General features: G+C 42.8%; 1 protein-coding gene across 1 annotated transcript; it reads right to left on the bottom strand.

Moving 5' to 3' along the window:
• Positions 1–2,827: 2,827 nt before the first annotated feature.
• NPS (neuropeptide S) lies at positions 2,828–7,004 on the bottom strand. The gene is made up of 3 exons (XM_040486958.1): positions 6,915–7,004; positions 6,720–6,801; positions 2,828–3,558 (listed from the first exon to the last, which is right to left on the bottom strand). The coding sequence occupies exons 1-3, from the start codon at positions 6,920–6,922 to the stop codon at positions 3,379–3,381; spliced, it is 270 nt and encodes an 89-aa protein (XP_040342892.1). The 5' UTR covers positions 6,923–7,004; the 3' UTR covers positions 2,828–3,378.
• Positions 7,005–21,707: the final 14,703 nt, after the last annotated feature.

Here is a 21,707-nt window from a genome sequence, read left to right as displayed (position 1 = left end):
TCTGCATTAGAAATAAATTGCCAGGAGAAAGGTAATGAGATGAGCATCCTAAAATTCATGTGTGTTAGTTGCAATCTTAATTCTTGTATTTCTTTGCATGGGTTTTCTACCCACAGATTCACATACTCATGCATCCTTCTTCCAAAATTCGGGATGCTTCTATGGAAATCTCAATAAACGTTTTTAAGAACAAGATGATCCTCATCCTTGCATAAAAGAGAGTCCAGTGGAGTTTCACCTTCAAGACAAGTTTTAGTTGCTGGATGAGAATCTGATCTCTCATCCAGATTCTTTCAGTACCTTGGAGAGTGACAGCTCTCCCTTCCCAGGGTCCTTACCCAACCACAGGCTCCAACTGACAGCGTAATTATTTCCCAGGGTAGAATTGTGAAACAGGCAGGGAAAGAAGGGAATCCTAGTTCCTAAATGTCAATCAGAGAAAGAATTGCGGCTGCTAGTATGGAGACCTACTAGGTATGTGTTTGTTTCTGACTCTTACAAATTAATGAAGGCTAAACGATATATTTGATAATGTCATTTCTCTGCTCAAAACTCTTGAGGGGCTTCCCATGTCATTCAGAGGAAAAGCAAAAGTTCTGACAAGACCCTGCATAAATCCCCTACTTGTCTGGTTCCATCCTTTTCACCCTTGCCCTGATCACTCCACTGGAGAAATCTTGGAATTCTTACTAATCATTCTCAGCAACTTCTCTGACAGCAGTATCTGAAATTACATCCACATTCCTACCCCTCCACACTCCTTCTCCCTGTTTCTTGTTGTTTCTCCTTATCATTTATCACCATCTAACATCTATAATCTTGTTTTTTTCCAACTCCCTTCTAACCCCAATGAAATATCAATAAGAGCAGGAATTTGGTCTGTTTTCTTAATGATTTCATTCCCGTTGCCTAGAATACTCTCTCTGGATATACTAGGTGCTCAAAAAATATTTGTCAAGTGAACGAATTAATGAGCAAATGAACAATCCCACAAGGTCAGTCATACTAACCCTATTTCATAGCTGATGAAACTTGGGCTCAGAAAGATTCTAGAAGCTTGAGCAAGGTCATGAAACTGAGCAAACAGTGGCACTGAGATCCAAGCAGGTCCATGTGGCCCAGGGGTCTGTGGCCTCCTGCTTGCCCAGTCCTGCTTTGTATGCACTTTCTCCACCCCAGAACTCTCCCCTCAGGTGCCCACAGCCCTCATGGTTTCTTTTCCTTCTCTTTTAGAAAAATCTCTCCAGATAAGACATGAAACTTAACAGGTTGAGGTATGTTGACCAAAATTAACTCCTCACATTATTCCTCCCTTGGGATATTTGCATTCTGAGGGCTTCCAAAGCCTTGCCTAAGGCAGCTGGCTCTAAAGGTGAAATTCAGTCCTCCTTCAACAATCCCCTCCCCCACCAGGACATGGGAAAGGGCAAAGGGTCATTAGCATCTGGTAATCAGCTCCTCACCACCTCCCATCACCCCAGGCCTTTCTCCATGCTGCAGCCTTGAGAGCGAGTGGGCTCAGGGCTCTGCAGAAACTGATACCAGTTCCTGAATACAGTCCACTGGCCACTTGGCTCCTACACTGGCTTCGGGTTCACTTTCCCAAAGGTTTACATGGTTAGCCTTTGGTCACCTCTCTAATGACACTATCCAAATACAACTTGGAGGTATTTTTCATCTTAAACACTTTATTCCTAACATCTTACCAAAAGGTACAATTTCTTCTCAGAAGGTAAATTTCCCTGCTGCTAGCTTTTCCTCTGCTATAGTTTTTAGAGTGCAAATACTTTTTCATAGGCCTTTTTCCCCCTGAGGTTACAATGATATTTTAGATCCAGAAGTGGGAAAAGAATTTTTCCAATTATGTTTTTAGTGTTTTATTACTCCAACCAATCCATATAAATGCAAATAGGAAATAAGGAAGGTTCCTTGCAACAACAATGTCTTCCCTACATAAGATGCCCAATCGACACCACCCTTGCCATGAGCATATTAGTGCAGGAACTATTTTTCAACTTCGAAGCAGTAAATAACACCTATTGAGTTAGTTAATTAGCCTCCCTGCCAATAATGCTAGGCAGATTTAAAAAAAAAAATACTAGTTTCTTTGACAATCTGCTGTCAGATTTTCCAGTTTATTGGAAGTACTCTGCATCTCACCCATTAGGCCTTATGGTGCCGCAGTGCTTGTGAGCAGACAGGACATTACTAATAGATAAATTCTTTTGCTGCATTCCAGATGCCCTGAAAGAAGTTTGGTCATGGAGGGCAGGGAGGGCTGAGCTGTTACTAGCCAGCTGGTTAGATTTCTAAAGCTGTCCCCATGGGAACAAAGGCCAGGACCACAGGGATAGGAAGCAAAAGGATATGAGGGTCCCTAGTCCATTTTAAAGTGCATGAGGACTTTTTCACCTCATCTGTGTCTATACACATAGAGTGAAGTGGAAAACATAATGATTTTCTTGGTCAGAATGCCCTTAGTGTACTGCAGAATCAAATAGGCATGTACACATTTATTAAAGTTGGGCCTCTGAAGAAATAACACGCCAACCAATGTTACATTATCCTTTTAAAACGAGTAATGTCGGGAGTTACAGTGGAAGGAGGGTCCAGGTCTTTCCTGGAAAGGAAAGGAGTGGGGTGTTAATTGGCACAATTTGGAGGAACCGATTCACAAAGGACCCCCTCCCCCCACACACCACAGGGCAACTAGCAGTTCCTGTATTGTCATTATTGTTGCTGGCACTATTTCTGTGTTTTAAGATAAAAGGAAACAACAAACTTCCAAGACAAAACAACAATCCACGTCCAAGTATATTTGATGGAATGAACAGCAAGGGTTACACCCAGAGGGCACAGCTGATGTTTATTTCTGGTATCAGTGAATTGATGGAAGAAAACACAGTGGTAGCATGAATCTCAACTTTGGGTGATCTCACAAGACTCTCTGAGAAACTGAAATCACACATCCCAGAAGAATTGGTTCTTCTGAGTCATTTCAGAAAGCCGTATTTAAAAGAAAAAAAAAATCAGTATTCTGATATACAGTATTACAGGCAGGAAAAAAATCATACCATTGTCATTACAGTAAAACTGCTCGTACTTTCTGGCCAATTTAAGATCAAAGCAAATGTGCCCATCCTTAGTCAGGGAAGTTGCTAACTGATCACATAAATAGTTTATTCTCTTGCTGTGGAAGTTTGGGGCAGGTTTACCTGTTTTTCAAACTCAATTTACTCTGTACCAGCTCAGAGAAAAATGATATTTAAGAATTGAGAGCACACCACCACTTAATGATAAAGATATAACTGACTTTTAGCACATCAGTCACACTCTACAAAGTTTGAGATTAATTCCCAGAGTCCTTTGCACACTTATTCATGATTTTGCTCTTTGAAAGGAAGTTTTTTTCATCCCTGTTCCAACTCCATTGCGAAAGGACCTTTTCGTGAATGTCTTCTCCAAAATTGGCTTTAGAAAATCTAGTCCCTCACTCCTGTCCATCCTGGTTGGGCAGCTGTTCAGCAGGATGAGAAAGTAATCAGATTTTCCAGGCACCTGGCAATTCAGATGGGGGAGGAGGGAGAGAACATAGCTTTAGGGTTAAAAGTTTATGTCAATAGTAAAAATTTTCAAAACGTGAAGGCAGTAAATCCAATGACTCCAACATTTCTGAGGGAAATTTTGCCAGAACACAATAGACAATTTATCTAGATACAAAATATTATTCAGAGCTCTCATTTAATTTTTATACACTTATGTAATTGCTGTTACCCAGTCTTTGCATCATACACCATATGTAGTTATCTGGTTGCTATTACTTTATAAAGAATCTTTCACTTGGCACTAATGAGTCCTGGCAAGTTTTTTAAATTCACTAAGAAAAACGACACATGATAACCAAACTTCGGGGTTCAGTGGGAAACACTTCCTTTCTGTGCTTTGTCCTGGGCCATTTGCCAAGATCCTCCATCAGGATATCTTGCTACTTGAACAATGGGATCTTCATCTTTTGACTTTGGCTCAGCTCCTCATCAGTGGCTCAAAGACCTGGACAGTGTAGGGGGCACTTTGTCTCAAAAGAAATATACACGTGGAATCTTAGAGCTCACATTGGCCATTGAGAATCTGCAGTTCAACCTCACACTTTCCAGATGAAGAAACCAAGTAAAGAGCAAAGGGCATGTCCCAAGAAACAGGGCTGGGCAGTTCCAGGAAGTGGGCCTGACCCAGGGATCGAGTAAGAATTTTCAACACTTGTCAATCACAAAAGAGGGATTTCAGAGGACGTACAATGTTGATGAGGCACTACTGCAAATCCCATCAATAAATGGAGCAAAGATTCATCCGTGATCTTCTTTGTGGTAAATGTTTTATGTGCTTCATTTCATTTTATCCCCTCAGAAAGCTCTATGTGTGAAGTAGGTATTATTATTGCTAAGTTTTACATGAGGAGATTAAATGCCTCGTAGGTGAAGCAGGGATTTGAGTGGAAGCATCTGACTCCAAGTCCATGTTTCTCAACCACACGAGAACAATAAGAGGAAAAGGGGCTGGGCCACCTGGGTGGCTCAGTCAGTTGAGCATCTGACTCTTGATACTGACTCAGGTCATGATCTCATGGTTCGTGGGATCAAGCCCTACATCAGGCTGTGTGCTAGCACATAGCCTGCTTGGGATTCTCTCTCCCTCTCTCTCTGTCCTTCCCCTGCTTGCTCTCTCTCTCTCTCTCTCTGCCCCTCTCCCAATTGTGCTCTTTCTCTCTCTCTCTCTGTAAAAACAAACATTTTTTTTTTTCAAAGAGGAAAGAGTGGCTGAATGGTCTTATTATAAAGAAAGAAACATACTACAAAGTGAAAATTACACATTATCCTTTCCTGGTGCAGTAAACCAAGTGTGGTTTCAGGTAACTTCAGAAGTTGAAATGGGGACAGAGTGGGGGTAAAGAATGCTCTCTGGGATCTTCATCTATGACTTGGTGGTTTACTGAAATTTCCAGCAGTCTGCTCCCAGGCAAACCATTCCCATTGGCTTTTGAAAAAAAAGATTTTTTTTTCTTTTTTGGACCCAGAGATAGTCTGACAGGGTTTCAGAAATATTGGTCATGAGAAAACCAATCATAAACTCTTATTTGAATGCTCACTATGTGTTTTCCCCTGTGTTAATGGAAGAAATCTAAGCACAATATAATGTCATCTATTTTAAATCCCCAGCAAGGAGGGGCCTATGAATCATTTCAGAAAAGGAAACATTCCAGTTCTTTACAGAAATATTCATGATGCCACCTTTATATTGAAAAAGAAATGCATCAGTTCTGGTTATGGGATCCTGAAAACATCCCTTAAAAAGATACGGATATACTTTGCTGATCATTGAAGGGAGTCCTTGCCAGAGCTGACTTATTAACAGAATAATGTGGTATACTTGCTTAGTTGATGGACTCTATGAAGTTCACAACAAATATTACAAAAGGCTATATATCATTTCTCTGCATGATTACTCACTTTAAACAGTCAAATTGGTACCATTGCTATACGATGGAGTTATAATGAGAACGGAATTGTCACATGCAAAAACAGAAATATGGAAAATACTGAAAGAAGAAACATTTCATTTATGGACAAGCAGATTTGTAAGTACATTAGAAGAAAGTACATTCTTAATTAAAAAAAAAAAGCCACACACAAATGCCTCTTGTTCAACAGAAATGTCATGAACAAACCTTGGGGAAAAGAATAAAAAGTAATTAGGAAGACACTTGAGAAAATATACCAATTTATGGGTTGTGACTCATCAACCTGATCAATATGGTTGGTGTCTTATAGAATCAATGACTCAATTAGTGTTGAATGCTCATAGGACTAAATCAGGAAAAAAGAAGCTGGCTCAAGTAAACAAGAAATAGAAAAATGACAGATGCAAAGATTAGTGAGAAGACCAATAATATAAACAGCTAGAGCATTATGTTTGGACATTTATCTATTATTTAGGATTTATGTAGCATCTCATTATCCTAAAAATAGTTTCATGAATTACATTGATTCAGTAATTACAGTATGCCAGGTTAAGTTTCAATGAACACAAAACGTATTAGGCAACAAAATAATGTTTGAAATTTTAAACAATGTATTGACATTAAAACAACTGAAATATCATGTCGAAATACTATTCAAAATGCCAAAGAAAGATGTTCATTTTCTCAAGGTTTTGAACAGTTCAATGATTAAAGTTGGAAGCTCAGTCAATATTCTTGAATAAATATATGAATTAATATATCATATGACATTTCATTGATTTCTGATGTATTATCTATGCTCTATATCTGAAAAAGTTACCATTTTTATAAAATTAGTAAATTCACTATTTAAGACAAATGACCCATTGTATTTGTAATGCAGTTTCAATGGTTAAATGTTCACTTTGATCCTCGGTGAACACATGTGGAATAAATAAATTGTTGTGGGCAAAACTACGTACATTTTAAATTGAAATGAATGCTTTTCTATGCAGGAGCCCAAACAAATTTGAATAAGTCTAGCATTATTTATTGTCACATAAATGCTTCTTTTTACTAATTTCGTGACTCTACTTGTATTTTTTTCATTGAAAACTCTACTAATGAGAAATTACTTTTCTGTCACATATTCCTTAAGATTATTTTCTAATTTAAACACTTATAAGCCACCTAGTCAAGCATCAAAATAGAGGCAAACTCTTACCTTAGAAGGTGGAACGGGATAAGACCAGAACACATGCATTGTAGAAATCAACAGAAGTAGAATAAGACTGAATTTTAATGAGCTGTAGGATAAGAGGAAACAAACCTTAAGATTAGTTTCATTTAGGCAAGTACAAATGTAAAAAAGCATATACAAATTCAACATTTTTCTTTGTGGAAAAAAGCAGTCTTTTACCTAATCATTTTGGGTTTTCGGAAATCTCTGCAGATCGGTGGTTTTATTGCCAAATTCCTCACACTTACTGTCAGATCTTCCTTGGGTGACCCTTTTATACCAGAAAAGTTCAGGAGTAAAAATGTCATCACGTCCCATCATATGTGACTAACTGGTTCTTTTTTTGTTCTTGTTAAGTCAGAAAAGGACAATAACACACAGGCATTGTCACGGAGCTACCAAGGATTGACTTCATTTAAAGTTTGCCATTAAAAATGTCCTTCAAAAGCATTGTCTTCTGAACTGCGTCATTGTGACACGGACGGCTAGAGGTCTCAGAAGAAACCACAAGTTTGTTTAACTTAAAGTTCAACACTTCAGAAGGATGGTGTTATTTCTTTGAATGTCCCAGGCATCTTGTTTCAGAGACTAATGCAAAATCCTTACAAGAATACAGAGCACCTCCCCTCACAAAGCACACAGATTATTTATTTTTTCCACAATGGATTTCCTTCCTTTGGGACTTCTGAGGTGAAAGCAGGGAAACAAGTATCACCTCCTTTTGCCACTAGTCACTCAAATAAAGGAAGGACCTTGTATCTACCCCCTTTCTATGCACATACCCAGAGCTCCAGGCATTGAGCTCTGGAAGAGCTGCCTGCCATGGCCTCCTTCTTCTCTCCAGGGCTTAGAATTTCTCCAAGAAGCCTTTGCTATCCCTGCACACCAATGGGCATCCACATTAATAAAATGATTCAGGAGTGCTAAGTGTGAACAGATGTTGCTGAGGCTTACAATGGAGAAGGACAACAAGGGAGGTGCTCTGCTTGGATAACTAGTGTTTCTGAGATGAAGCCAACATTTTTTTAATACAAAGCAACCGAGGGAAATCCTTGCTTCCTCAAGATCAGCACCTTTTGGAGGACAAAGCCGCCCTGTGTCTGGGACATGTGTTACCTATTTGTCAGTGCTACATCCCCTTCTTTAGGGAACTGCCAACCAGTATGATTCTCATGTATTGTCGATCATACAGTCGCCTTTTGCCTACCACAAGGAAAAGCAGGTGACCCAGATCCTCAAGAGCACAAAGATCACAGGGACCAGTGCCAAGTTTGGAGGGGCATATGATCCAACATATTTATCATAGTCTTTTTGGGGGATATCATATGGAGGTTGGGAGCTAAAGAGCTTTAAGAACACCAAAAACTAAACACACACATTTCCTTTTGGTATCTCTTTAAACCCAGCTAAAATAAACACATAAGAACAAAAGGAATGGGAGAGAAGATGATGGCAGTGGTGTTTTGCTGAGTGATGAGCAATTGACTAAGACTGAGAAAAGTTCTTATGAAAATAGTTGAGTAACAGACCCTCCAAAGACTCAAGTATTCATGGAGCCAGTTGTTTGGATGTGGTGAAGGCAGCACGAAAACAAAAAGGATCGGCTTGAAGTTTAAGAATCAGTTCAATCTCACATCTCTCCACTTCCCATGTCCAGACAACTTCTGCTCCGGCAGAGGAATATAGGTCTATTCTAAGGAAATGGTAAAGCAGAGTGCCTCCTGAATGAGGGAATCAGGTGTAGTGGTGTTAGGGGGTACTCTTCTGAAAACAGAGGTTGAACAAGTGTTACGGTCAGGGTCTCTTCTTGGCACAACTCCTGCACATGGTTAGATGTGTCTTTACTCTCAAGACAAGTGAATGGAATGCGGAATCTGCCCAGCTCAAGATGAAAAACCTAGAGGTACAGACATCAGCATTCCTTCCTAAAAGCAGTCCAGCCCAGTGAAATTCACTAACGTCTAAGGCTGACAGTACCCAATAACACACACATTTATGGATGTTTTAACCCGTCAATCTTAACACAAACAGACAACTCAGAGATGAAACTGAAATGAGTACAGGACACTTATAAAGGCAGAACTGGTGAGAACAAAGAAAATGGGAGAGAAGTCTGTAGCAACAGTGTTTTACCTTGAAAGATAGAAACCAACAAACAGGAAGTAAAAGTAACTTGAAGGAAACAGAGAGAAAACAAGAGAAGAAAACTTAAAAACAAATAAATGAATAAAACTAATATTATTCCAAAGAGAAGAGAAGATATTGTATCTATAAAATAAAAACATAATGCTATATAAAGCAAATCATTTGCAGGACAAAAAGGAGCTCATGAAAATTAAAACTATTAAAAAAAAACTCAGTAGAAGGATTGAAAGATAGGGTTGCATAAATCTCCAAGACTTCACAGAAAAAAAAAAAAATCAAGGAGAAAATTTAAGATAATTAAGGAAGAGTGTCCACCCAGCAGTTCTAACATATAAATAATAAAATTCTAGAAAAGAAAACAGGGAAAAAATGAGAGGAGAGGGAATCATCAATAAAGAAATTCAAGAACATTTCCCCTAACAAAAGATATTGGCTTTCAGGATGGAAGGACTCATCAAGTGTCTGGCACTATGGACAAATTCGAACCATACCAAGATACATCATCATAAAATTTCAACAATTTGCATCCTATAAGCTTTCAAATTACCTACAAAGATTCAGATGCTGGAAATACTTTGGAAATCTCAAAAATAACACTGAGACCTAGGAAGAGAATAGAGCAATGCCTTCAAAATTCTGGAGAAAAATGATAGCCAATCTAGAATTAATTCCCAACGAAACTATCCCTTCAGTGAAAGACTATAACAAACATTTTCAAGATCTCCAAATTACACTTCCCTCATTCCCTTTGTCAGGAAGCACTGCAGGATATCTCCACCAAAAAATAAGCGTATGCACCTATAAAGAAGAAAATGTGAGCGACACATGTAACAGGAGATCAATACAGGAGACAAAGGAAGAAAATTCCCAGGATGGTGCTAAGAACAGATCCCCAGTGAGACCCGCACACCAGTCTTGAAGGGCACAAAGTCCATATTGGTGTGTGCTAGAAGATTCTGGGAGATATTTCTTAAGATGAAAGCCGAAGAATATCTGTATGTCTTGAGAGAAGAACTAGGCAACAGAGGAATTTGGGGTTGACTTAGTGACAAATCTGAAGAAAAGTAAAGAAAAAGGAAAATAAATCAAAAGTACAGAAAAAGATATTCGTTCCAATGAAAACAAAGATATGTAGGAAACAAAAGTAGTCACAGTTAACTACTTGACTCAATGGAAAGTATCACTTGCATAGTCACAATAATGTAATTATTGAATAATGGTCTAACCAAGGGGTAGTTTACCTAAATTGGGAGCTAGGTGTTAGAAATGATATATTTCTGCCGTGCGGTGAATTGCCTAACTTGTATAGACAGAATTCAAGCTATAATGCTCAAAAATAAAAAATCAAAATCAGTCATATTATTGAGAGATAAATAGAAAGACAATCAGCCAGAAAGTTTGAAAGCGATGACTCAGACAGGCAATGGAATAAGAGGTGCAAAATGCTGTTTTCACAGAATTTCACCTTATAACTATTCCATCCTTGGGGCTCCTGAGTCGCTCAGTTGGTTGAGCACCCGACTTTGGCTCAGGTCACGATCTCATGGTTTGTGAGTTCAAGTCCCACATCGGGCTCTCTGCTGTTAGCGCAGAGACTGCTTCTCTCTCTCTCTCTCTCTCCCTCTCTCTCTCTCTCTGTCTCTCAAAAATAAATAAACATTAAGAAAAAGAACTATTTCATCCTTGAAATTGTGTGCATGTGATACAACTGTGATAAAAGTAAAACTTTTAAAAATGGTATCACTATGTACTAGATATACATGGATGTAACAGAGAACACCTTTACTATTATGTATAGAAAATGTGCCTGATAAGGAGGCCCAGAAGTCAGAGAAGATGAAGGGGGGGGGGGCGGTTAGGAGAGAGGGAGAGAGACAGACAGACAGACAGACAGAGGTAGAGGTAGAGAGAGAGAAAGAGAGACAAAGACAGAGACCTGATGGTATTGTTAACCTTCTGGATCCATGCTTGAAATTAATTTCTCTCCTCTGATACCCCATTTACATAAGCCAAAACCCCTTTTTACACATACTAGTCATTTAACAAGAAAGTTTAACTACCATACCCTGTATTTATTTACTGAGTGCTTACTATGCACGACCTCTTTCTATGGGTCAGTTCAGTAAGTCTGTATGCAGATTCTGAGAAGGCACTATTATGTTCCACCCTCAGCTGAAGAGACCGACTGTCATGGAGGTTAAACAACCTGCCCAATATCACACTGCTTGTGAAGGTCAGAACCAGGTTTTGATCCCAGTTCTGTGTGACTTCAGAGACCACACTTCAAGTAGTGCACTATAGTCCACACTCAAAGACCTAGAATGTTGTTCATCTACTCAGCTCTGGAGGAAACAGCACTTAGGACATTCAAGCCTCCTCTCCCTGACCAACACACATGTGTGTGTGTGCATGTGTGTGCATGCGTGCATGCACACACACACACACACACACACACACAAACACACTTGAAATTTAATCCTCTGGGTCTTTGAAGCAAGATGTTAATGTGAATCTCTTGGTAACATTTCCCCATACCATCACTTGACAATTCTTAGATGCCATCATTCCCAGCCCCAACCCCAGCTCATGACTTTGTCCTTCCTCTGGACACGACAATGAATTAGCTGGTGGTCTCTTACTCCCCTACTTTTCCAGGGTGGAGTGGCCCTCTGTAATTTTAAGGTTCATATTCCTCTTTGTATCCTCAGATATCCTGCAAGGCAACTGTCTGAGATGCATTTTGCACTCACCTCGAGGGCATCATTTGGATACTTAACCATATACTGCCTTAAATGGCTTTACAACGTTTCTCCTCTTTTCCAGTGAGGTTTTGCTTTGTCTCCTTGGAACTTCTTGGGAGCTTCACTTTTCCAAATCTATTGCTACGTTTATTGACAGTGCCTTTTTTGTTTGTTGAAATAAATCCATATCACTTGGAAACATTTCAGTGTAGGAGATCCAGAGACGTTGTCAGATCTGAAAACCCTGGAGGTCTAATTGTCAGAATAGATGCCCAAGAGAGTTTGATGTCAACATGCTTTCCAGAAGTTCTTCTTGATAACTCAGGCCTGTCCCAACTTCTCTGGATCTTCCAGGTGGAAGCATTTAGATCATATGCTCTTGGTTAGACCTCCATGAAATCCCAAGGAGATCCACAGGTGGGCTTCAGAGCCCTTGGATCCTCTAAAGTTGAATGTTGCTAATTGTGCTTCTTTGTAGATGGACATTTATCTGAGAAGAGGAAGCAGAAATTTGCATCACATTCTCAGATTTCCTGAGATCCATAACCTATCTCCCTCCCCTACAGATAGGAATTACTGACTTAGACATAAATCTATAACAGGCCCAAATTATCTCACCACAGACAAAATCAAACAGATGGTGGTTCTTCTTTCCGTTGCCATCTGACCTCATGGCACTCATTTACTCATCTGTTTGGAAAGCCGGACCAGTAAAGTGTACTAAGACTTAATAGTGAATGAGGCTGATAGGATTTTCCTGGTACAGGCTTGATATGGCAGGTGAGATCCTTGTTCAGACATACTTACTCCCTCCTTTCTCTTCTCTCCATGGACAGAGTGTACTTCCCTATTCCTTGACTTTGTAACTGGCTATGAAACTTGGTTTGGCAGATGGATCTTAGAAGACATATTGCCACAGAAGCGTGAAAAGCCGTTGCGTGGCTGGCCTTGTCTTCCTGTACTTCTGTCATTGCCCTGAGAGCGTGTTGGCCTGTGATTCTGAGAGCAAGGTGAGAGACTCGTGTCGCAGAGCTGCCTGGACACACCTAGCCTCTGGCCTCTGGCCAGTAGTCAAATGCAGACACATGAGAAGGCCTAGCTAAGGTCAATAGAGGTGTCCATCACAGTGAGGTTTGATTAGCCACCCTAGCCTGTAGAAGTGTGAGCAATATTAAATAATTATTGTTTTATTTATTTATTTATTTATTTATTTAATATGAAATTTATTGTCAAATTGGTTTCCATACAACACCCAGTGCTCATCCCAACAGGTGCCCTCCTCAATGCCCATCACCAACTTTCCCCTCCCTCCCACTCCCCATCAACCCTCAGTTTATTCTCAGTTTTTAAGAGTCTCTTATGGTTTGGCTTCCTCCCTCTCTAACTTTTTTTTCCCCTTCCCCTCCCCCATGGTCTTTTGTTAAGTTTCTCAGGATCCACATACGAGTGAAAACACATGGTTTTAAATCAGTGCATTTTGGGGTATTTTGTTATACAGCAAACCAGTGCATTAGTAGTTCAGTGAACATTCACTAAAGTGAATAAATAACAAAAAGCATTGAATGCTGTGTGAAGGAACCAAGATTCCGGCTTAAATCTAGCCTTGTAATTGCTGCTGACATTTTGACCTTCCCTCCCCAACTAGAAAGATCCTCTGACAATACTCCCTGGAACCATGACTGGGAGCAGGGAAGTCTCCTCCCACACTGGCAACTGACCAAAGAGCAGTCACCTCTCATACGTGGTAATCAAAATTATAGACTTGTAAGACTGTAAAATCAATTGTTCCACCCCTGTGTATATCCACAGGAAAGACTTCTGCCTTCAGAAGGAACTTCCACTGCGTGAATCAATTTCACCAAACAATGTTTAGCTTAAGAGGTGTTCAGTCTTCCACTTGTTCACTGGATACCTATTTTTTGGTCATCTGCTCTGTTCTGGGCCCAGGGGACACAAGAGTGAACAAGACAACTCCATCTCTTGTCTTCACTGAGCTCTCGGCTAACGTTCTGTTAGCGAGATTTATATTTGCATTTTGAGCCTTTTTTTTTTTGGTTTATTTATTTATTTTGGGTGTGAGAGAGAAAGAGTGCGTGTGCACATGTGCATGAGCTGGGGAGGGGAAGAGAGAGTGGGAGAGAAAATCCCAAGCAGGCTCCATTCTGTCAGCATGGAAGCCGACTTGAACTTGAACTCACGAACCATGAGATCATGACCTGAGCCGAAATCGAGTGGGATGCTTAACCGACTGAGCCACTCCGGCGCCTCCGTTTCGAGCTTATTAAACACAGGCCCCAGGCAGCAGGTGGGTAGACCCTGTGAGAGGGCAGTGCTGGGGCTCAGGTCATATAAAACTGGCCCTGACTTTTAAGGCAGAGCCAAAGCTCCACCATCTCACCTTCCTTTCCAAACTATAGACCAAGGCCTGACTTTCTATGAACCAAAGCAGAGCCTTTTGCTGCTTATTTAGAGTCTAGGATCAAAATGCATGAGTCCACAGCATTATCACCCAATGAAATCCATCCTAATCTATAAATGTCTAGTACCCAGGGCTTTTCTTTCAACCAGGTTTTGATTGTCTGGAGGAGATACAATGCCAAGCACTGGGTAGCTGAATATAGGTGATAGCTTCTGGGCACATAATGGAGGGAAAAGAGAACTAGGGCCCAGAGCTCTACTTAGCACTGGTTCATGAGGGTTTTGCCTGGGGCTGGACCATCTCTTGGTGATAGGGCCTGTAGTGTGACAATACTTATGGTGCAGTTAGAACACGCAAAGACCCATTGTCAACACCTAAAGGATGAGTTCACGCTCGACTGAGCCTTGGAATTTAATGGGCTTCTCGTTGAAAGTTTACCTCTTATTTGTCACAAGGTAACTGTCTTAGGGACACCCACGCCCTTTTCATAAATGTCCTCATGACATCAGCATGAAAGCCAGAGGGAGAAGGAACAAACTCTTTTTGACTTTTGCTTTTCCTTGGTCACCCCTCGAGTTGGGTAACACTCTCTGAATCATGCTTCAGAAGTTCAAGTACATCAAGTCAGACAGCTCTTGGACTGAAAAGATCAAAGAAGGCCTCTTCTTTTATAATTTCCAGAGCTTCCTGTTACAATACTCGAAAACTTCCCACAAACACCAACTTTGCTGCCGCTGGGTTTAGCTCCTTGCTAAGCCCAGGATGTGGAACTGTGTTCAAATGACGTTAAGGAGACGAGTCACAAGTTGGAAAAGGTTATCAGCTCAGTGTAATTTAGGGTTTGGGTGCCTTTAAAGAAATTCTACAATTGATTCCATGTTCACACATTATGACACGCATTAACTCCCGCATCTTTTGGCATATATGGAAAAATCAATTTAATTTTACTGTTTCTTAATTCATATAACTATTATATCCTCTGAAAGTATAATTAAAATGCAGAATGTGGCTGAGTGTATTTTCTGGTTTTATATTAGAATAAGAGAAATAAAGGCTTGTGCAGGGCTTAGGTTAATTTATTGAAATAAATCCTTGCTCCAATTCATGGCTGCTCCTAAAATGCTTTTGTTACAGTTTTCATGTAGGTACTCAGAATGGGCCCAGGGCTTAAGATCAATGTTCTATGGAAATGAGAAGCAAAGAAAATCCAGAAGGCGATGGTGGAATATAAGCAGTGCAAGAAACTCTCCTTGTTTGTTTAGAGCCTTGCTTCACAGCATTGGCACGACTGACATTTGGGGCTGACGATCTTGGTTGTTGGAAGCTGTCTTGTGCATTGCAGGATGTTTAGCAGCATCTGTGGCCTCTACTCAGTAGATATCAGTGGCACCAACACCCTACCTGTGACCACCGAAAATGTCTCTAGACACTACCAAAAATCCCTGAGGGGAACTAAATCACCCCCAGTCGAGAACCACTGTTAAGAGATAAATAAGCTCTATGTGCTTTCTTTCTCCTGCCGGAGGCAGACGTTTGGGGCAGCTATACATTTTACGAGAACGGTATCGTCGTTAATTGGCAGCATATTTTTCTTTCTTGGTGATGCGTGAAATAGTGGTGCGTCTTCTGATTGACAGGATCTCAGAGTCACTGAGATACAGTTATTTTAAGAAAACCTCAAAAACAACATTTGAGATAAATAACATGTTTTACATGTTGATTTAAATAATTAGTAATAAAATACGCTACGAGTATTTTTCACTGACATATGTTCTTCGTCACAAACTTCTGCACATGGCTCTAGTTTTCTTACCTTTTGATTGTATTTTAATGAAACTCTGAAGTTTGTAAGAAGGCAGATGTTATGTTAGACATAGTCTCATCATGTCATGAGTGGCATTTTGTTTAATAAACCCATTAATCATTGATGTGCTACTACAGCATACTACTTGGGCACCCAATAGAGAGTGGCTGGAAATGGCCTAAGGAATGACCGAGAAAGGGGAAAATCCTGTTACAAAGCACCCTGCTCTGCCAGGGACTGGGCAGCTTTCTGAAACCATTCTAGGGAACGTTCTCTGCAGCAGGTCAACACTTCATTTATGGGTTTCATTTAAGAATCAGTAGGGTGCACTCTATGCCAGGGGCCATGTGAGGTTCTGGGGTGCAGCGATAAGAAAACACCACAAAGGAGTCAATGAAGAGAGAAATGGGAACTCCAAGGTCAGGATGGGGGTGGAAAAAGCATCTAAAAGAACATAGCCTTGACTGTGAGGAAGGGGCAGAGCAGCATGTGCTCCGGCCAGGACAGGGAAGGAGCCACAGTCACCTGAGGACCTACGGGTGGCTCAGTCTGGCTGCTGCAGAGACCCGTTTCGGAATGTAGAGCAGAGTCTCCATTGTGTAGGGCATGCATGCCCTGGACCTTATCCTAAGCCCTTGCAGATGCCATCAAAGACCCTTAAGCAGGAGTGATGGCCCACTCAGATCTGTGTTTTAGAAGAATGGTCTGGCTGCCAGAAGCAGGCAGAAACGGAGGGTCAGTGACTGGAGCAGACAGGCTCCTCCGTGGGCTGTGGTTAGGGTCCAGAAGAGAAGACTGGCCTATGAACCCAGGTGGTGGTGACCCAGGTAGAGACATTTTGGAAACAGAAATTAACTGGCCCAGTTCCTAGATGGATGGGTGGGGTGGTGAGATATCAGGAGTGATCTTTTCACCAGCTCCTCCAGAATGCCATTCCCCACAAGCCCAGCCACTGCCTCCCACCTTCCCCCTACCCCCTACCCAGAGAGCCTTCAACTGCATGAGGCTTCCAGTCTGTCATCTCCCTCTCAGGTCCTCTGTTCCATCAGCCAGCTCAGAGCCCACGATTCATCTTCAAATGTATGCCCCTGAAAGTGCTTCTCCCTCCCTCTGACAAACATGACTGGAAAAACTCCAACCATGAACAAACCCAAGTGAGACCATCTGTGAGCCCCACTCACGTTATGACCACAGGAAAACCCCCACAATAATGTGTCCTGGTGTCATGCAAAAAGTCATGACCACAAATGCCCTGGGACCGCAATTTTGCCCGATGAGCACAAAGTACCTGGTAAGTAGACCCATCTTCTCGGTGTATAAAAGGGGGGGGGGTGGTTTGTACCCTCTCCTCTAACCCTCCTATGGCCCCATTATGCTCCCTCCCCCAACCCTCATGTGCAAACCTGAGCTCATGACTTTGCCTCTTATGTTATCAAGAAAGCCAAAGCAGTGAGTCAGAAGCTGTTTTATCTTGTCACCATGGAACCCACCAACCCACTCATGATGGTTGCCATATACATACCCTGCCTGCTTACTATGGGTGAAAGTCCCTGCTCCCATCAGGGGCCAGGCCCCCCAGTTCCTCAAGGACTTTGTGGCTACGGTTATCTCCATTCTCCCTTGTGTTCTCTCTCTCTGTCTCTCTGTCTCTGTCTCTCATAGATTACTACCTTCAGCTTACAAACACATTGTCATAGTTTATATCAGGAAAAAAAAATCTGGATATTCTTTTAAAAATATCCCACAAAATAAGTCCCTCAACCTATTCCAGGCTGGCCCCTCCACCATGGGTTTTTCTGTTAAGGTCACCAAAGATCTTTTCAAACATGTGGTCGCTGCTCTGTTCCCATGTCACCTGATCTCTCACCAGCCTGGGACACACATTACCAACCTCTTTCCTTTTTGAAAAAAAAAAAAAATTTTTTTTTCAACGTTTATTTATTTTTTGGGGGGACAGAGAGAGACAGAGCATGAACAGGGGAGGGGCAGAGATAGAGGGAGACACAGAATTGGAAACAGGCTCCAGGCTCCGAGCCATCAGCCCAGAGTCTGACGCGGGGCTCGAACTCACGGACTACGAGATCGTGACCTGGCTGAAGTCGGACGCTTAACCGACTGCGCCACCCAGGCGCCCCCCTCTTTCCTTTTTGAAACACTTTCTCCTCTCACCCTCCACGACACCACATTCTCCTGGTTTTCCCCTCCCTCGCTGACTATTCCTTTCCTACCTCTTTACGGCTCTTCCTCCTCTTATCAAACTTTGTGGGGTTTTTTTGGTTTTTTGTTTTTTTTAACGTTTATTTATTTTTGAGACAGAGAGAGACAGAGCATGAACGGGGGAGGGGCAGAGAGAGGGAGACACAGAATCTGAAACAGGCTCCAGGCTCCGAGCCGTCAGCACAGAACCCACAGACCGTGAGATTGTGACCCGAGCTGAAGTCGGACGCCCAACTGACTGAGCCACCCAGGCGCCCCTCAAACTTTGAATGTGGCAGGTGACCAGGCACCGTCCTGGACCCCATTCTCATGTCTCTGCACAATCTCCTTCAACAACCTTGTAGAGTCCTGAGGTTTACCCCGCCCCCCCGCTTTTGTGTTCTCGTACACTCCCTAGGGTGCTGTATGCACATAGCCGACATGCCTGAAACAGCCTGCAAAGAGCTCTTGCCTGGCACCACTGCCATTATTTACTTTCTAAAGTCTTTGACACACAATAGCCAGAGTGATCTGTAACAATCTTTAAAAATGTAGATTGTACGCTGTCATTGCCATGTCTTCCATTGCACTGAGAATGAAGTCCAAGCTGTTGTCCCTAGCCTAAAAGCCCTACTCAGAAGGTGCTGGCCTCCTGTGGGGGCTGGAGATGAAGAAGTGCGTACTTCTCGTTGTCCCAATTACTCACAAGTGCTATTTGCACTTGGTGCTCAAAACCCAGATGCAGTCCCACACAGTGAAGAGCTGACTTGGCCAAAATGCCAACCATGTCTTGCCGAGAGAAACAAGGCACACGATTGGGACTCAGCCCACAGTTCTATGCCTGTGATGTGATCCCCTGAGTCTGTGTGCTTGGCTCTACCCGCCTTAGACTTGGTCTAAATGTCCCTTCTGCAGCGAGGACTTCCCGGAGCCCCCATGAAACCACAAGGGAACCTTCCATCACATCACTATCCGATGCCTTCGTTTCTTTGGTTTGTTTTGGGAGCCCTGCCCCAATCCCGCCAGGAGCGGGGAGGTAACTCTCTTGTTCCCTGTGTCATTAGCCACACAAAGAACAGTAAGGACTCAATAATTATTTGTTGAATCAATGAACAAGTGACTGAATGAAGAAATAAAGAAAATGGGCGAACTCAACCGCAAAAGGGCTACGGCAAAGTCTTGTTTTGTAAGGAGAAGAAACCGCTCAGTGTTATTCTGGAAAAAGGATGTGTTTATTCCAAAAATACTTTACGAGCTCCTCTCTGGGACACGTTCTGTTCTCATCAATCACAAGGTGGCCTGTGTGGGAAACATCAACTGTGAGTGGGTCAGGGGTTACTTTCTCCCTGCTTTTCCTGCCTCATGTACCGCCAGTCACCCTTCCCCACACTTTCCCAGCCTCGAGGGCGGGGGCGGAGCCAGCAGATGCAGGATCGATGGCCAAACAGTAGTAAAAGCTTGTGCCCACATGTGACAGACCCAGTCTCCCGCCGCGTACTGTTTCCTGCAAAGGGAGGATGCTGAGAGCTGCACAAAGGGCGCCAAGAGTGCCTGCATTCCTGTCCTTGGGAACGAGCAATGGGCGTTCGAGGCTCTTGGCAGGGAGCCTAGGGTATCCATGAGGATGGTCCTGGGATGGCTGACCAGACATCACAGTGCAGGGTGTCATGGCCAAGTGGGGCCGGGAGAGGATGATTGATTAAGTGTAGCAGTGGGTGTGATGAAAAGGAAGACAGCACGATAGGGAAAAGCAGAAGTGAGGAGGAGACAGGAGGCAGAGGACCAAGGACAGGTGAAGAGGCAGAGGAGGAAACCGAACCCACCTTGTCGGCTGGCTGTGGCAACCCTGGAGAATCCAAGTGGAGAGGAAAGTCTGGAAGCTGAGAAGGGGGTGGTAGACGGCCATCTCTTCTGTCTGACTCTGTCTCTGTCCCACCCCTTCCCAGAGGAGGCTAGCCCAAAGTGGTCTCGGGGAAAGAGAACGTGTCGCAGGCATCGCGTTAAGCATTCACCCGCACCGCCTCATTTTACCCTCAGTGCCATCCTCATTAACAGATGTGGCCCGAGAGACACCATCTGGGCTCTGGCATGGACATCTTGGGTCCCTCTCCTGATGCTCCAGCCAGGAGCCTCTTTCTCCCTTGTTCCCTCCTTCACTGGGCAGAGGCCATTTCCCAGACCATCTCTCTGAGTATCACTAAGAGGAAGGCAGACGTGAGGAAAAAGAGACCGGGGCAGGGGCTCCCCCCCCCCCTACCCTGCCACAGAACTTTGCCTGGACTCCCCAGTTTGAAGGCTGAAAGGGGAAAAAAATCCCCAGGCCCTCCAGGCTCTGAGCGCAGAACATGCCAGATTTGCTGAATAAAGGCTCTACCCTGTAGGCAACCCACCAGGACCCAGTCATCCCCATAAATCCCGTCTCTCGGATGATCCCGGTGAATATGTTCTTGCTCTTAACCTTTGTCTGCATCTTCCCCCCCCCCCCACAAGGTTCAGACCCCTCATCCACAGATTCTACCATCTAGTTTTTACGGGAGTCATAGTTATTTTCCAACTATGTACCCATTTAAACTTTATAGCCTTTTATTAGGGTTGTATTCACAGGCAAATAAATACAAGACACTTGGAAGTTTATCTACTGGAAGCTTCCACCTTGGCCTACGAAATGATGCTGATCTCCCAGCTAAACTGATTTCATAGCGTTATCTCCAAAAGCGGGAGCCTTCTCCACTTCAGATGTCTAAACAGGGCGAAGATAGATTTCTGGCTAACTCAAACGCTTGTTGTTTTGTGGATTTTTTTTTTTTTACCATTAAAAAAAAGTATTTTATTTAGAATTCTGAAGCTATCAGTGAATATTAGGTGTGCTTAAATTCTCTGCAAAAGGGAACATACCCTGGTTGTAACTACGAAATCCACATGACATGTAGTTTGGGTTTGGGGTTTGCCTCTTAAGGCTCATTATTTACCTACATTTGCCTGTGAACGTTTCAAACGCATCCAACTGATATTCCAGCCGTACAATTAGTGACAGGTAACGACAGTTCTCTCCCGAACTAATGGAACGTTCTGAGTTTCCTGAAAGCATCTGCCCATTCCTCCGTATCTTGTCAGGGGTTTCATTGAGAAACTACAGGTCAGATGCTGGCCAGAGGGAAAAATTAAATACCCGAGAAGCATGGATGTGTGGGAGGAAGGAAGCGAGAAGGAGGGTCAGGCAAGGAGCTACTGCATCAGAAAATCTGATCAAGCGGGACGGCCAGGCTAGAGCACTCCTCTTTCCCCCGGAGCACAGGAGAGGCACCTCGGCTCCTTGGGCACCAGTGGAAAGTTTGCACGGCTAGGACGGGGCACTGGGCACTGTTCGTCTTTATTCCCCGCCTCACTCCTTCCTTCTGCTGGCTGAGGACCTGTCACTGTGATCCGCACGTTCTACACAGAACCTCCTTTCCCTGAGAGAAGGTGGGAAGGTCAGTGATGGATGGCTGTCACCTGCTTTCTTCTTTATGTCAGGAGGAGAGCAGGACGATGCCTGGAGCAATTGCCCGTGGAGCTCCAGGGGGAAAGGCACTAACGATACCTTGCGTTCAGTCTTGTGTTTGGGCTCACTTTTCCAAAAGTCCCGTGAAGCATTTCACCTTTAGAGCAACTTTGTAGATATAGGAGTG

This window comes from Herpailurus yagouaroundi, unplaced genomic scaffold (genome assembly GCF_014898765.1).
Source record: "Herpailurus yagouaroundi ecotype Mexico unplaced genomic scaffold, PumYag 163, whole genome shotgun sequence".
NCBI classification, from domain to species: Eukaryota; Metazoa; Chordata; class Mammalia; order Carnivora; family Felidae; genus Herpailurus; species Herpailurus yagouaroundi.
This window is presented reverse-complemented; position numbering and strand designations above follow the sequence as displayed.

Excerpts from the sequence above, each read along its gene's own strand:
- NPS (XM_040486958.1), bottom strand. Across the intron at positions 3,559-6,719 it reads ATCCCGTTCCACCTTCTAAG|GTGCCTGGAAAATCTGATTA; the intron begins GTAAGAGTTTGC and ends CTGAATTGCCAG.